We start from the raw sequence: 13426 nt of genomic DNA on the forward strand, positions 1-13426 counted from the left end.
ATAGTAAAGGCCAACGACAGGAAGGCCAGTTTGATGTCTGACGTGCTCTTCTTCAGCAACTCAGTCACCCAGGTATAAAAATAGTTCTTTCTCCTCCTCCCACCGCACCTCAACCCTCCACCACTGTCGCCTTGGTAACGAACTAGAGCAGCCATTCAGATCCTGTATCAAGTCTCTCTTCCTTCCCTCCCCCCTCCTTTTTTTTGACTTGACGAGCTGTATTGACCCGCCCGCTGGTACTCAGCCCGCCTATTCATTGGATAGCACTGCTGCCAAGCTCCGTAGCACCCGAGCTGATTCGACGAATATTCAGAATGTGGTGACGGGTTTGGCGGGGCAGGTGGAAGCGAAGGTTTAATTTTTCATTTTATTCTTCGTACGCACCGCAAGCTACTGAAATGCTGCGCATGCGCAGTGGCAACCAGAAAATCTGGGCAGCGGACGCGGGTCGAACGACGAACGGGTTATGGGGTTGGGTTAGCGGACATCGCTGTCTTGGAGATTCAACACTCTCTTCGCCCTGGTGCAGGCGCCAACGGCGTCTTTCTTTTCCTGTGCTGCCCTTTCCTTCTGCTTCATGGCGCAGATGGGCTCTCCGAGATCCTCCGCCGCTGCAGGGGGCGAACAGGGAGAGGAGAAACCACGGCGGAGGAGCTCCGGGGGCAGCAGCAGCACCACCACAACCAGGGAGCGACCACCCTCCGGCCCACTGCTCCGCCCACGGCTTGACTCCTTGAAAAAGAACAGGCCGCGTAAGTGATGCGCTGGGCAGGGGGAGAAGGAGGTACTGGGAAGGTCGGGACGGGCAGTTCTTCTGTCTGTGGGAAGCACTTAACAGAGACGCCTCTGAATTGATCCGGCCCTCCCTTTTTGGGTCGTGTTGAGGTGGGTAGGGCTACTTCCAAATTTGTACCCCTTGGTTTTGTCGGGTAACGCCGTGGTGTGATAAATCAGTAAGCCCCGCTCCCATAGGAGCCGGATTTGCTGTAACATTTTCAGCCAATCTCCTTTTGGAAGAATCGCAGCAGAGAATGACTTCATGCTGTAATGTGTGTATATTTATTTATGTATGATGTATTTTTATCTTGTGTATTGATGGGTGAGTGTGTATGTATGTATATATATATATATATTTTTTTTTTTTAATTGGGATTTATTAACTACCTTTATGATGAAGAGATTCACCCAAGATGGTGTACAGCAGGTACAGTTTAACATAACACTTAAAATTTTGTTTTGTTCAGAGCATAACAATACAATCAAGAATAAACATAAATACAATAAATGAGGAAAATGTGAAAACAGTAAATTGAAACAGTATCAAAAATATATACATTTTGTATATGCATATACACATTCTGTGCAGAAGAGGCATGGGTGCATATAGATATTGAGAGAAGACACACATAGAGGGGTATGTATAGGTAAACATGTTCGTGTCTAACTTGCTGTTTTTCTTTTTTTGTACTGTGTGTGTATATATGTAGACATTTATACACATGGTGATCTCTGGTAACACAGAAGGTATCCTCGCATTCTGCCTGAGCAGTTAACGCTGCTGCATGAATTAGCAGCATGATCTTCTTAATACATAAAGAACGGATCTTCTGTTTGGTAAATGTGCACATAAATGGTGGGTGTGTTCAAACATAATTTGATATATGCAGATGCTAATATAACTATATCTTTGTGTTGGCATAAGAATCCAGTGTAAAATGTTTGTTATATGCAGGTTCCTAATGTCCTTGGAGAAAATGCTGCACATTACCTGTGTGCCTGGTTAATATCATCAGATGGAGTCTGGGCTGGAAAATTTTTAAACATAGCTCTGTTTCCAGGTTAATAGAGCTTTATAGAATAGTAAACTACGCATGTGCAGGGCATCTCATGTGGCCATCATATTTCTTTATTTTGTTGAGCCCAGTGGTTGTACTTGTTTCTGTAGGTATGCTTGAGTACTTTCCTTTCACATTTAAAGCTGTTTTCTTTGTCAGGACCATCTTGGTTTCACCATTTTTCCTCTCTTAGAAAAGTCCTAGTTAGGTTCACCAGGTATTTACTGTTTCTTTGAGTTTTGGCATGACCACAATTTGTACTGGCTTTACTGCATGACATGTTGTACGATTTGTGGTGAGTTTCAGTGTACTGTGGCTTTTTTTTTGCCTTAAGTTTCAAAGTGAAGATTTCTAGCAGTTTCAAAAAGCATGAGCGATGTGAATATTGCCCGCCAATATGGTCCTGCCACAAGCTTTGCATATTGTGCTTCTTGCTTGAACAAAACATCTCCAGATGCATCACCGAAGATATCTAGGGATCTTCATATTTTCAAAAGGAGCAGGAGAAGCTGTTTGGTTTGGCCTAAGTATGTGAGAGTCATTGCCCCCTATTCCCAAAAACTCTGGAACTGCACCAGACTCTGGCCATATGTAACGGGGGTGTCCTAGACGTATGTGCGAGTGTGGTGGTGGTGGGTGTCTATAGATGGATTCCTATCCCAGGGACTCTCAAAACACGTTATGTCTTCCAAACCTCTTACTTGTTTGCTCAGTGTATATACACTCTTATCCAAGGGAGCAGATTCTCCACCTCAGCGTAGTAACTGTTTTGCACTTACCTTCAGTAAAGAGAGTTGTAGCAGTTTCTCTCCTGTGAAGCGAGGGGGGGGGGGGGGGGAGGAGGGAAGTCCTTTCAAAGCCCAGCCATAGAGGGTCCTTCAAACAATCAGAGACAGATATGGGGTGCTCCAACTCTTTACTAAAGATAAGTTCTAAACAGGTACTGCTTTGATGTAGTCTTTCTGTCTGAGGCTGTACAGCATTGAATAAATACTGTAATAACCCATATGCTTTCTTAATCTTTGTCATCCATTTCAACAAAGTGTTCTGTGGGGCAAAGGGCACCCTGTACACAAGTACAAACCTATTCTTTTATAAGTAAGACACACTGTCTCTTCTTTATGGGATCCACTTCCACACAGGGACTGCTGGACTGTTTGCAGCAGATGACAATATTTTGATTTTTTTTTTTTTTTTTTTGAAAAACAAGCAAACATGCTGGCCAGAGCTAGCAAAATTTGCATGAGGGATCCTGTACATTCCTGCTATCAGGACATCTTGTAAGAAGACATTTTCTATTGCAGAAAGGACTGTGGAAGGCAGGAGAGCTAGACTGAATCCTGAGATTGTTCATGACTTATGATTTTTTTAATCTGTCGATGAATAACAGGGCATAGGGCATATTTCTCCCCCGCTAGGGCATACAGGACTGTTTGTATTTTGTATGCCTAGTCATTTTAACAGGGTCGATTAGGATTCCTTGGGGTAGTAGAAATCAGCTGTTGTTGGGGTTGGAAGGGTAGAGGGTGGTGATGGGGGAGTTATAGTTGCTCGTTATTGTTTTCTGTTTGTGATTTATAAACAGTTGCACAGCATATTATTCCTTTTTATACTTCAATAAAAAGATTTAAATAGTGTTTGAGGCTTCTGCAGATGAGGACAGGGCCCATGGGGATGGGGACGGAGATAGGGGCTGACGGGATGGAGACAGAACCTGTGGGGATAGGGTGGGGACGGAGACAACCCACTGGGACAGACTTTGTCCCCGTGCCATTCTCTAATCGTGAACATACTGTCTCCTCCAGGGTCAGGCTCTTGACTGGGGCTTCTCTTCTTCAGTTTGAGAGTCAAGCTGCTACTCCACTCCATTAACAACAAGCAGAAGGGTGGGTAAAACTTCTCTTTTTACATTCACTTCACACTGAACACACTCAAAATTCATGGGTGGCTTTATACTGGATGCAAACTAAGTAGGCCCAAATAGAGGGTGACCGAAACTGGCTGAAATCAAAATCGAGTGGGGATCACTCCTCCCCAAGGAGGCCACTAGACCACCAGGGCTTGGGGAGTGCCTACAGATGAGAGGGTGGAGTTTCTGGTCATGGGAGGGGGGTGAGTTTCGAATTCAGGTGAAAAAAAACAAAAAGCATGACTGAACCTGGATTTTGGGCCAGTTTCGGTCTGAAGCTGAAACCAAAATTTGGTTGGCCTCTAGGCCCAGAGTTTGAGCCTTATGCGCACACAATCCAGTTAAAATTAAAAAATCCACACATGGATCGAGGGGTAACTGACTTACATAGGTGAAGGCAGCACCACTGCAGGCATCCTAGAAGGGGGTTGCTGTATCCAAGTGGTATAACACATCCCCTCTGCTCAAACTTAGTATAGTCCTGAATGCAGGAGCAAGCAAGACCATCATGTCATGTCCAAAGAATGTGGATTCCACTACATTGGCACCAGCATCAAGAAATTTCAGTGCAGTGTTGACAGGTGCTGTTCATTGCCCTAGCACCAACTATCAAAATGGATACTGAGGGGAATGTTCAGCCAGTCCTAAAATTGATAGTAATGTTTGGAGGCAAGGAATTGATGCTGAGGTATTAAAGGGCTTTGGCATCAGTAACAACTGCTTGACGGTGCATTTCTAGTGCGTTAGGGAAAGAAGTGTTCAGAGCGGCACTAAAATTCAGACACCAGCATACAAGAATCATCAGAGGCCTTGTCTGTTAGCCAAGTGTATGTCAAACTTGAATTAGGTTTTGGGGATATGCTTACACAGAAAATGTCTTTTGGAGGACTTCTCCAGCAGCGTTTGTCAGGGAAATGGCTAAGATCATTCCGTTTCTAGGTTAGAGAAGGGGTTAAACCTTGGGCTCTCTCCCTAAAACAGTGTTTAAGAACAAGAATAGCAATACTGGGTCAAACCAGTTGTCCATGTAGCCCAATATCCTGCTTCCAGCAGAGGCCAGTTCAGGTCACAAGTACCTGATAGAATCCTAGATAGTAGCAAGATTCATTCAGTTGGTCCCAGGGACAAGTAGCAACTTTCCCCATGTTTGTCTCAATAGCAGTAGAAATAAAAGGTCCAAAAATTTCCACAAAAGTTCAACACAAGAGAGAAGCAAGTGGAAACACAGTTTCAAGAGATCAAGCCAGGATCAGGGGTGAGATGCTCCAAAAAACTTTATTGAGGACCCAACACGGTCCGTGTTTCGGTTTTTAAAAAAACCTTCATCAGGGGTCTAAAAGATAACAACCAAACATATATATAATTAAATAAAAACAAATTGAATCAAATACATTACAACAAATATAGAAATGTAAAAACACACCATATATAACATACATAATGTATAAATAAAAATAATTTTTAAAAAAAATTTTTTAAAAAATTTTTCATTCTTATTATGAGTCAAATTCACTGATCAAGAATCTGAAATGTCGACTGAATCAATACATATATTGTTACTATACCATCAAATGAACATCATAGGGAACAAATGGTAAATCGATCATATATAATTAAACCAACATTATAAAACCCGTTTCCAAAAATATTATGTATTAAAATAATTTTATTAAATATAAATATGAAAATAATTTTTTAAAACCCATAATACAGTATGTGAATTGTGTATGATCTATAACAGAACAGATGTCTATAGATGGAAGAACAAAAATATATATAAATGTCATGAATTTAATAGAAGGCAATAATGTCATGTATTTAAGAAAAGGCAATAATATGCTGAATGAGAAGTAAATAACAGGTAAGTAACAGAAGGTTTACAGCAGATATTTTCTTAATGCATATATATTAGATGAAAAGGAAAGAAAAAATCAATTGAACATACCAATCAGTAGTAGCACAGGGGATATACTGACAGACAAAGGAGCTTGTAAAAATGTAGTCTCTATAAAAAATTTTGGGATAAACAGAAATATTAAGTGTAGCGATAGATAAAAATCATAGTAAATATCATAATAATAAATTGTCTTAAAACGTTTAACGACCAATATTATAAAAATATTATAAAAATTTTAGTTATGCTTAAAGGATACATAACTAACATATTTGTATTAAGTATAGAAATCTGTATCATGATAACAAAAAATTAATTAATGTAAAACTAATTATCAAAAGGTAAATCATATTAAGTAAAAATGTATAATTGAAAAATATAAATCCACCATCTATAAAATCATGAAGTGAAAATTAAAAAGTATTTGAACATGTGTATCCAAATGTCGGTAATTTTATCACAACAAACATAGAGAACCTAACCTTCAGAATATAGGAGGACAGAAAGGTCTACACTTACACATCCCACAAAGACCAAAAAGAAAAAAGGAAGGCTACATGTCAATACGAATCGTAATGTGTCTTATATTTCAAAATATGCTAGCGCATGAGATATGTGTATATGTGCACATCCCTAACGATAAGAGCACCGAAGGTATTAGCAAAAAAGGAAACCACTAAGAAATATATACGTATATTCATAGTGTTATATCGATCGGTCATGGTGTTTTGTTAAAAAAACTCCGTGTATATAAATTCAGTTTGATAAGGTAATGAAAACCTGGATGCCAAGATACGCTCCATGCTAATATATGAGATATAAATAGATATATATATGTATGTACCTTACGTTTAAGGACGCCCAAAGTTCTAACAGAAAGGACATATCGATAGTAAAGCTATCATGTAGTCAAAATGAAAGCCAGCTACATATACATCAGTGGTTCCGTATCGAGTAAACATGATAAACTAAATAAAATCAGAAAAAGGAAGAATACGTTACCTTGAATGAAATAAAAGAGTGTTGCCTTGTACCAACAGGTATAATTTAAAATGGTATTGAAAAGGGCGCCAAAAAAACTTAATTTAAATAACGCTATGATGTAACGTGGAACCCGTTGATAGGATATCTCAAATTTCAAAATAAAGATTGGCACATATACTAACTAATGAAAAGCAAGTGACAGTTATATTAAACAATTATTGTAAAGGTAAGTCATGAAACGGATAGAAGTGTGGGGTGATAAATATATCACACAATTATTTAAAAGGTAATTAGATAAAAAGCTAAAAGGATACATGAAAATTAAAAAATTAAGGAAACGACTTTGAAGAGCTCAATAGGGTAATAAATTAATGAATTTATATTTAGGAAGTAGCCAAAGATAAGGGATAATAGAGTAATAACCAAATATTTAATCAAGTGATACTTTAAAAATCATTTAAACGATAACTATGTATTAATGTCAAAATTTATGAACGATATACTAATTAGTAAAATGCAGATGACAGTTGTATAAGAGAATTATAATAAAGACTGATGAATGAAGTGTATATAAATGTTGTGTAATAATTGTATCAACCAATTAGTCAAAAAACCATTGGATAATTTACTCAAATGTCATAAGAAGTTTAACTGAGATAAATTCAACTCTGAAGGGCTCGACAAAAACTATAAGTACATATTGCAGCAGTGGCAAATGGTTAAAATAATGACGTAGTAACCAAAGTATTTAATTAATTAAAAGATACTTGAAAGAGGATTAGATGAAAATTAAAAATATGGTTATCGGAGCCAATAGCTAACAAAAGAACAAGCCTAGAAATTAACTCCTTAGAATCAATAAGTAATATATAATAAGAAAGATCATTGAAAAACAAATGTTAATTAAATATTCATGATGACAGGCACATTAGGACCTGTTTGTATTACATCAAATATCTTTCTCTATTGAAAAAAAGGGGGTATAAGACTGTTAAGATTATATAATAAAAAAATAGTGATGAAATGAAAATAAAAATAAAAAAAGGTCTGTCATCACAAACGAAATAGAATTTCATTATAAGAAACATAGATCTAATCCAAGAATGAAAATAGAAAAAATGGTTTTATGCTTCTACTAAGAAATAATATTTAAAAATAATTTGGTCATATACTGCAATTGGATATTTGGATACACATGAACAGAATTATCAATAAATTACTGTTATGAAATATTAAAAAAAAATGAAAAATGGCATAAAAAATTGATACTGGTCGTAACGTAAAAATATAAATGATATCAAAATGTATATATATATAAGCTAATAGCAAAAAATGGATAAAAATAAATGATAAATTAGTGAAAAGATTTTTTCAGAGAAAATGTAAATATTCAATTTCTTTGTTAAGACCTTTTGGAGCTACACATTCAGCTTGATATATAGCACGTTGTTCTGCTCTTAATAATTTCTGGTCAATGTTTCCACCACGGGGATTTTGTTTAATAAGCTGTAATACAAAAAATTTTAAATCATCAATGTTGTGTTCAGCATCGATCCATAGACTTTTCCTCCCAGCTGTTTCTTCCAAGCTGATGAGTCCTAACCTCTTAAGCCTTTCCTCATATGAGAGGAGTTCCATCCCCTTTATTATTTTGATCACCCTTCTTTGAACCTTATCTAATTTTGCTATATCTTTTTTTTTTTTTAAGATATGTTGACCAGAATTACACACAATATTCAAGGTGTGGTTGCACCATGGAGCGATACAGAGACATGATAATATTCTTTTATCTTATTTTGTACCCCTTTCCTAATAATTCTTAGCATTCTGTTAGCTTTTTTGGCTGCCACCACACTAGACAGAAGATTTTTGTTTATTTGTCTATGATGACACCTAGATATTTTTCTTCGGTGCTGATTCCTAAGGTGGATCTTAGCATCAGGTAACTATGATTTGGATTATTCATCTCAATGTGCGTGACTTTGCATTTGGCCACATTAAATTTCACCTGCCATTTGGATACCCGGTCTTCCAGCTGGGTCATTCCATGTCAAGTGGTCTGGTGGTCCCTGTGCGACCATCACGGATTTCGATGAAATTTTCTGTGAACATTCATACGTGTCCCCAATGAACATTGGTAAAGTTGTACGTTCGCCGATGCAATACTTGCTGAGATATTTATTTATTTGCTGCATTTGTATCCCACATATTCTCACCTATTTGCAGGCTCAATGTGGCTTACATTATATAGCAATGGCATCACCATTAACAGAGTAAGAGGTTCAGCATATTGTTACAATTAATGTACAAGAATAACAGGTAGGTAGGGTAAATAAAATGATAATACATAGCAAACAAGTGAGAGTAGGAAAAAATGTAATGTTCAATAATGATAATATAATAAAATAAATCAGAAGGGATCAATATTGGTTCTGGTATAGATTAGGAAACAAGTCATTAAGGAGGATTCTTTTTGTAAGTCTTTTTGAACAGGTACATCTTCAGTAACTTCCGGAAGGTTGTCAAGTTGTGCGTAGTTTTTATAGTATTCGGTAGTTTATTCCATAATTGTGTGCAGAGTTAAGGTGCAGATTTTGAATGTAATTCGATCTTTTAATGGGAGCCAATGTAATTTTTCTCTAAGAGGTTTGGCGCTTTCATATTTCATCTTTCCGAATATGAGTCTGGCTGCGGTGTTCTGGGCAGTCTGGAGTTTCTTATTGGTTTGCACTTTGCATCCTGCATAAATGGAATTGCAGTAATCCAGATGGCTCAGTACCAATGATTGCATCAGCTTGTGGAATAAAAGGTTTCATTCTTTTAAGCTTCCACATTGTATAAAACATTTTCTTTGTAACATTTTTCACATGGCAATCAAGGGTAAGATTTCGGTCAATAGTAACACCCAGGAGTTTCAGGGTATCCGCAACAGGAAGAGTGTGGCTTGGCATATTTATATTGGTTTAATTGGTCCTGTTATACTGCGATGAAAGGATAAGACATTTCGTCTTTTCTGCATTAAGCTTAAGCTGGAATGCATCCACCCATGAGCTCATTATTTGGAAGCTGTTATTAATTTTGTCTGCAATTTCTGATAAGTTCTTAAACGAAATATATATCATAATGTCATCAGCGTAAATATACGGGTTTAGGCCTTGACTGGATAGTGATCTGGCCAATGGTAGCACCATTAAGTTAAAGAGAATTGGTGAAAGCGGCGATCCCTGAGGCACTCCACATCCAGGTCTCCATGTTGATGATATGATCGACTTAGATATCACCTGATATGTTCTTGCGGTTAGGAAGCTGTGAAACCAATTCAATACATTTCCGCCAATTCCAAAGTATTCTAGGATGTTTAAAAGAGCACCATGGTTAACCATGTCAAACGCGCTGGACATATCGAACTGGAGGAAGAGAACATTATTGCCAGTTGCAATAATTTGTTTGAATTTAGTCAGGAGTGTTATAAGAACTGTTTCAGTACTATGATTAGCACGGAATCTAGATTGGGATGAATGTAATACTGAGAATTTGCTTAAGTAATCAGTAAGCTGTTTAGTTACTTGGCTTTCCATTAACTTAACTACAAGAGGGATGGATGCAACTGGACGATAATTGGTTATATCATTTAATTTTTTCTTCTGATCTTTGGGAATTGGTGTAAGTAGTATATTACCCTTATCCATAGGAAAGAATCCATGTTGGAGCATGTGGTTTAGGTAGGATGTGAGGTCTGTTATGAAGCGTTGAGGGACAGATTTTATTAAGTGACTGGGGCATGTGTCTAGTTTGCAATGGGATTTGGTGACTCTATTGATTGCTTGGGTGACTGTGTCCTCCATTAGAGAATTGAAATTTGTCCATTTACGGTCTACTGGATATTCATCGGTGGTTGAGTCCAGGCAATCAATGAATATTTTGTAGTTAGAGGAATTAGTTGGTAAGGTGGATCTTAGTTTAATGATTTTTTCGTTGAAGTATGTGGCTAGATCATTTGCTGATGGGGTAACTGAATTAGTTGAGGTGACCGATGTAGTATCTAGGAGGTTATGAACAGATTGGAATAATTTGTGTAAATCTTTATAATCTGGTCCAATTTTGGATTTGTAATATGACCTTTTAGTCTGTCTGATAATATATTTGTATTTTCTTAACATTTGTTTCCACGCAGTGAATGTTTGTTCATTTTATTCCATGCATGTTCGCGCCTCCTTGCTTGAGTTTTTAGTTTTTTCAGTTCGTCGTTAAACCAAGGAAGTGAGTTATGTCTTCGCGATGTTTTTGTTTGTAATGGTGCTACTGCATCAAGTATGTACTTGCATCTATTGTCCCAGTTTAAAAGGTATTGATTGGAATCTGCTTGAACTGTCCATTCGTTCGCGTAAAACTGTTGCCAAATAGTACTGGATCAATTTGGCCTCTTGTGGTGAAAGATTTTTGTTCTTGTTTCTGGACCAGATTTTTTGTCCGCCATTGCATGGATATATGTAGTTTAAAGTGGTCTGACCATGGTACTTCTGTCCATTTTTTATATCTGTTATTGTAAAGGTTTGATCAGAGGAAAATTTGTATGTGAAGAGGTCGAGCGTGTGTCCTTTGGTATGTGTTGCTTGAGTATTAATCCAGTTGAATTCCCATAGTTTGAGAAAATCCTTACATTCTTGTGTATTCCTTGCACTGAGGTCTTCTAGATGCAAGTTTATATCTCCCAATATAAGAAGATTAAAGTTAGACACGCAAGCATTTGAGACGAAGTCCATGAGATTTGGCTGGCATTCTTTCCAGTTTCCTGGTGGTCTGTAAAACAAAATGTTTAGATTGTCAAGCAAGGTAGAATGATTAATACTAATTGAGGCAATTTCAAGTTGTGGTGTCATGGATTCAGCTATGGTTGTTACTGTAAGATGGGATTTGTAAATTAATGCAATGCCTCCTCCTCTGTCTTCATTTCTTGGCCACTGAGTAATTTTGTAGTCTGGAGGGCAGAGATCTAGTAAAATTGGGTCATTGTGACTATGAATCCAGGTTTCATTAATAATTAGCAGATCAAGGTTGTCGTCGGTAATCCAGTTTGTTAATGTAGCCTTGTTGACAGCTGATCTGGCATTTGTATATCCTATTTGGATTATTTGAAAGGGATCAGTTAGATTGGGGGTTATGTTGATTTTTCTTAGTTGTCTGTTAACTAGTAGTGAAGATTTATTATGCCCATTTTTATTATTTTTATTTTATTTTATTTATTATTTTTATTATTATTAAGATTTATTATGCCCATTATAGTAATCTGTTTGACCCCATACTGCAGCCTTCTATGGTATGACTCTGAGATTTCTGCAACTTTGAGACACTATCTCCGGCAATATTTTGTTGAGAGAAACAAAACTTGGCCATCTTGTACAACTTTTTGCGCTCTATTAAACAAAATAATAAAAAAATCTTCATGAACGATTTCTAATGAAAATGATTAAAAAGAGTTTCCAGAAGGTCTTTTTTTGTAAAAGTGGGCTAAAAATACCCTATTTTTTGGCGTTTTTGCAAAAATCATCAACTTTACACTCAATTTGTGAAGTAATGGAAAATATTAGGAGAATGAAATTTTATATTCGAAAACCTTGTGTTGATAAGTTGTTGTGTGCAAAGTTTCACGTTTATCACACCTTTAATTCCAGAGATATAAAAAGCCAAACTTTACAATTTTTTCGTGCCGCAAATTTTTTGGACCAAGTTTGCTCCAAGTTTTCTTCATGGAAATCGCTCGTGAAGATTTTTTTATTATTTTGTTTAATAGAGCGCAAAAAAGTGTACAAGATGGCCAAGTTTTGTTTCTCTCAACAAAATATTGCCGGAGATACAGTGTCTCAAAGTTGCCGAAATCTCAGAGTCATACCATAGAAGGCTGCAGTATGGGGTCAAACAGATTACTATATCTCAGCAAGTATTGCATCGGCGAATGTAAAACTTTACCAATGTTCATTGGGGACATGTATGAATGTTCACAGAAAATTTCATCGAAATCTGTGATGGTCGAGCAGGGCACTTCTCTGAAATCAGACCACTTGACAAGGAATGACCCGTGTGGAAGGTAAGCCTATCTCTGGACAGCCTTTAGTTATTCGCTTCATGAGAGGTTTGCTTTTGTCAAAGCCCCCTGTCAAACCTCCTATGGTGTGATGGGATCTCAACGTCGTCTTCACCCAGCTGATGAAAGCTCCTTTTGAGCCACTGGATTCCTGCCATCTGAAGTATTTGACCTGGAAGGTCATTTTCTTTGTGGCTGTTACATACATACATAAGTAATGCCAGACTGGGAAAAGACCAAGGGGCCATCGAGCCCAGCATCCTGTCCACGACAGCAGCCAATCCAGGCCAAGGGCACCTGGCAAGCTTCCCAAACGTACAAACATTCTATACATGTTATTCCTGGAATTGTGGATTTTTCCCAAGTCCATTTAGTAGTGGTTTGTGGACTTGTTACTTCAGCTCGTAGAGTCAGTGAGCTTCAAGCCTTGGTAGCCCATGCTCCCTATACTAAATTTCATCATAACAGAGTAGTCCTCCATACTCACCCTAAGTTTTTGCCGAAGGTGGTGTCGGAGTTCCATCTGAACCAGTCAATTGTCTTGCCAACACTCTTTTCCCGTCCTCATACCCGCCCTGGTGAACATCAGTTGCATACATTGGACTGCAAGAGAGCATTGACCTTCTGTGTGGAGCGGACAAGCCCAACAGACAGTCCGCCCAAATGTTTGTTTTTTTTTCGACCCCAACAGAAGGGGAGTGGCTGTCAGGAAATGCACCATT

The 13426-nt window shown here is 37.7% G+C and overlaps 1 protein-coding gene across 3 annotated transcripts in view; it reads left to right on the forward strand.

Moving 5' to 3' along the window:
* Positions 1-443: 443 nt before the first annotated feature.
* Positions 444-13426, forward strand: part of LOC115461288 (pantothenate kinase 3-like) — a 93843-nt gene continuing 80860 nt past the window's right edge. For all 3 annotated transcript variants that reach the window (XR_003940682.1, XM_030191016.1, XM_030191017.1), the window contains exon 1: positions 444-752. Coding sequence is in view for 2 of the 3 variants with exons in the window: in XM_030191016.1 (XP_030046876.1) it covers positions 578-752 (175 nt within the window). In the remaining variant the exon portion in view is untranslated. The remainder of the gene's footprint in view (positions 753-13426) is intronic.

The sequence above is a fragment of the Microcaecilia unicolor genome, chromosome 2 (assembly GCF_901765095.1).
Source record: "Microcaecilia unicolor chromosome 2, aMicUni1.1, whole genome shotgun sequence".
Taxonomy (NCBI): domain Eukaryota; kingdom Metazoa; phylum Chordata; class Amphibia; order Gymnophiona; family Siphonopidae; genus Microcaecilia; species Microcaecilia unicolor.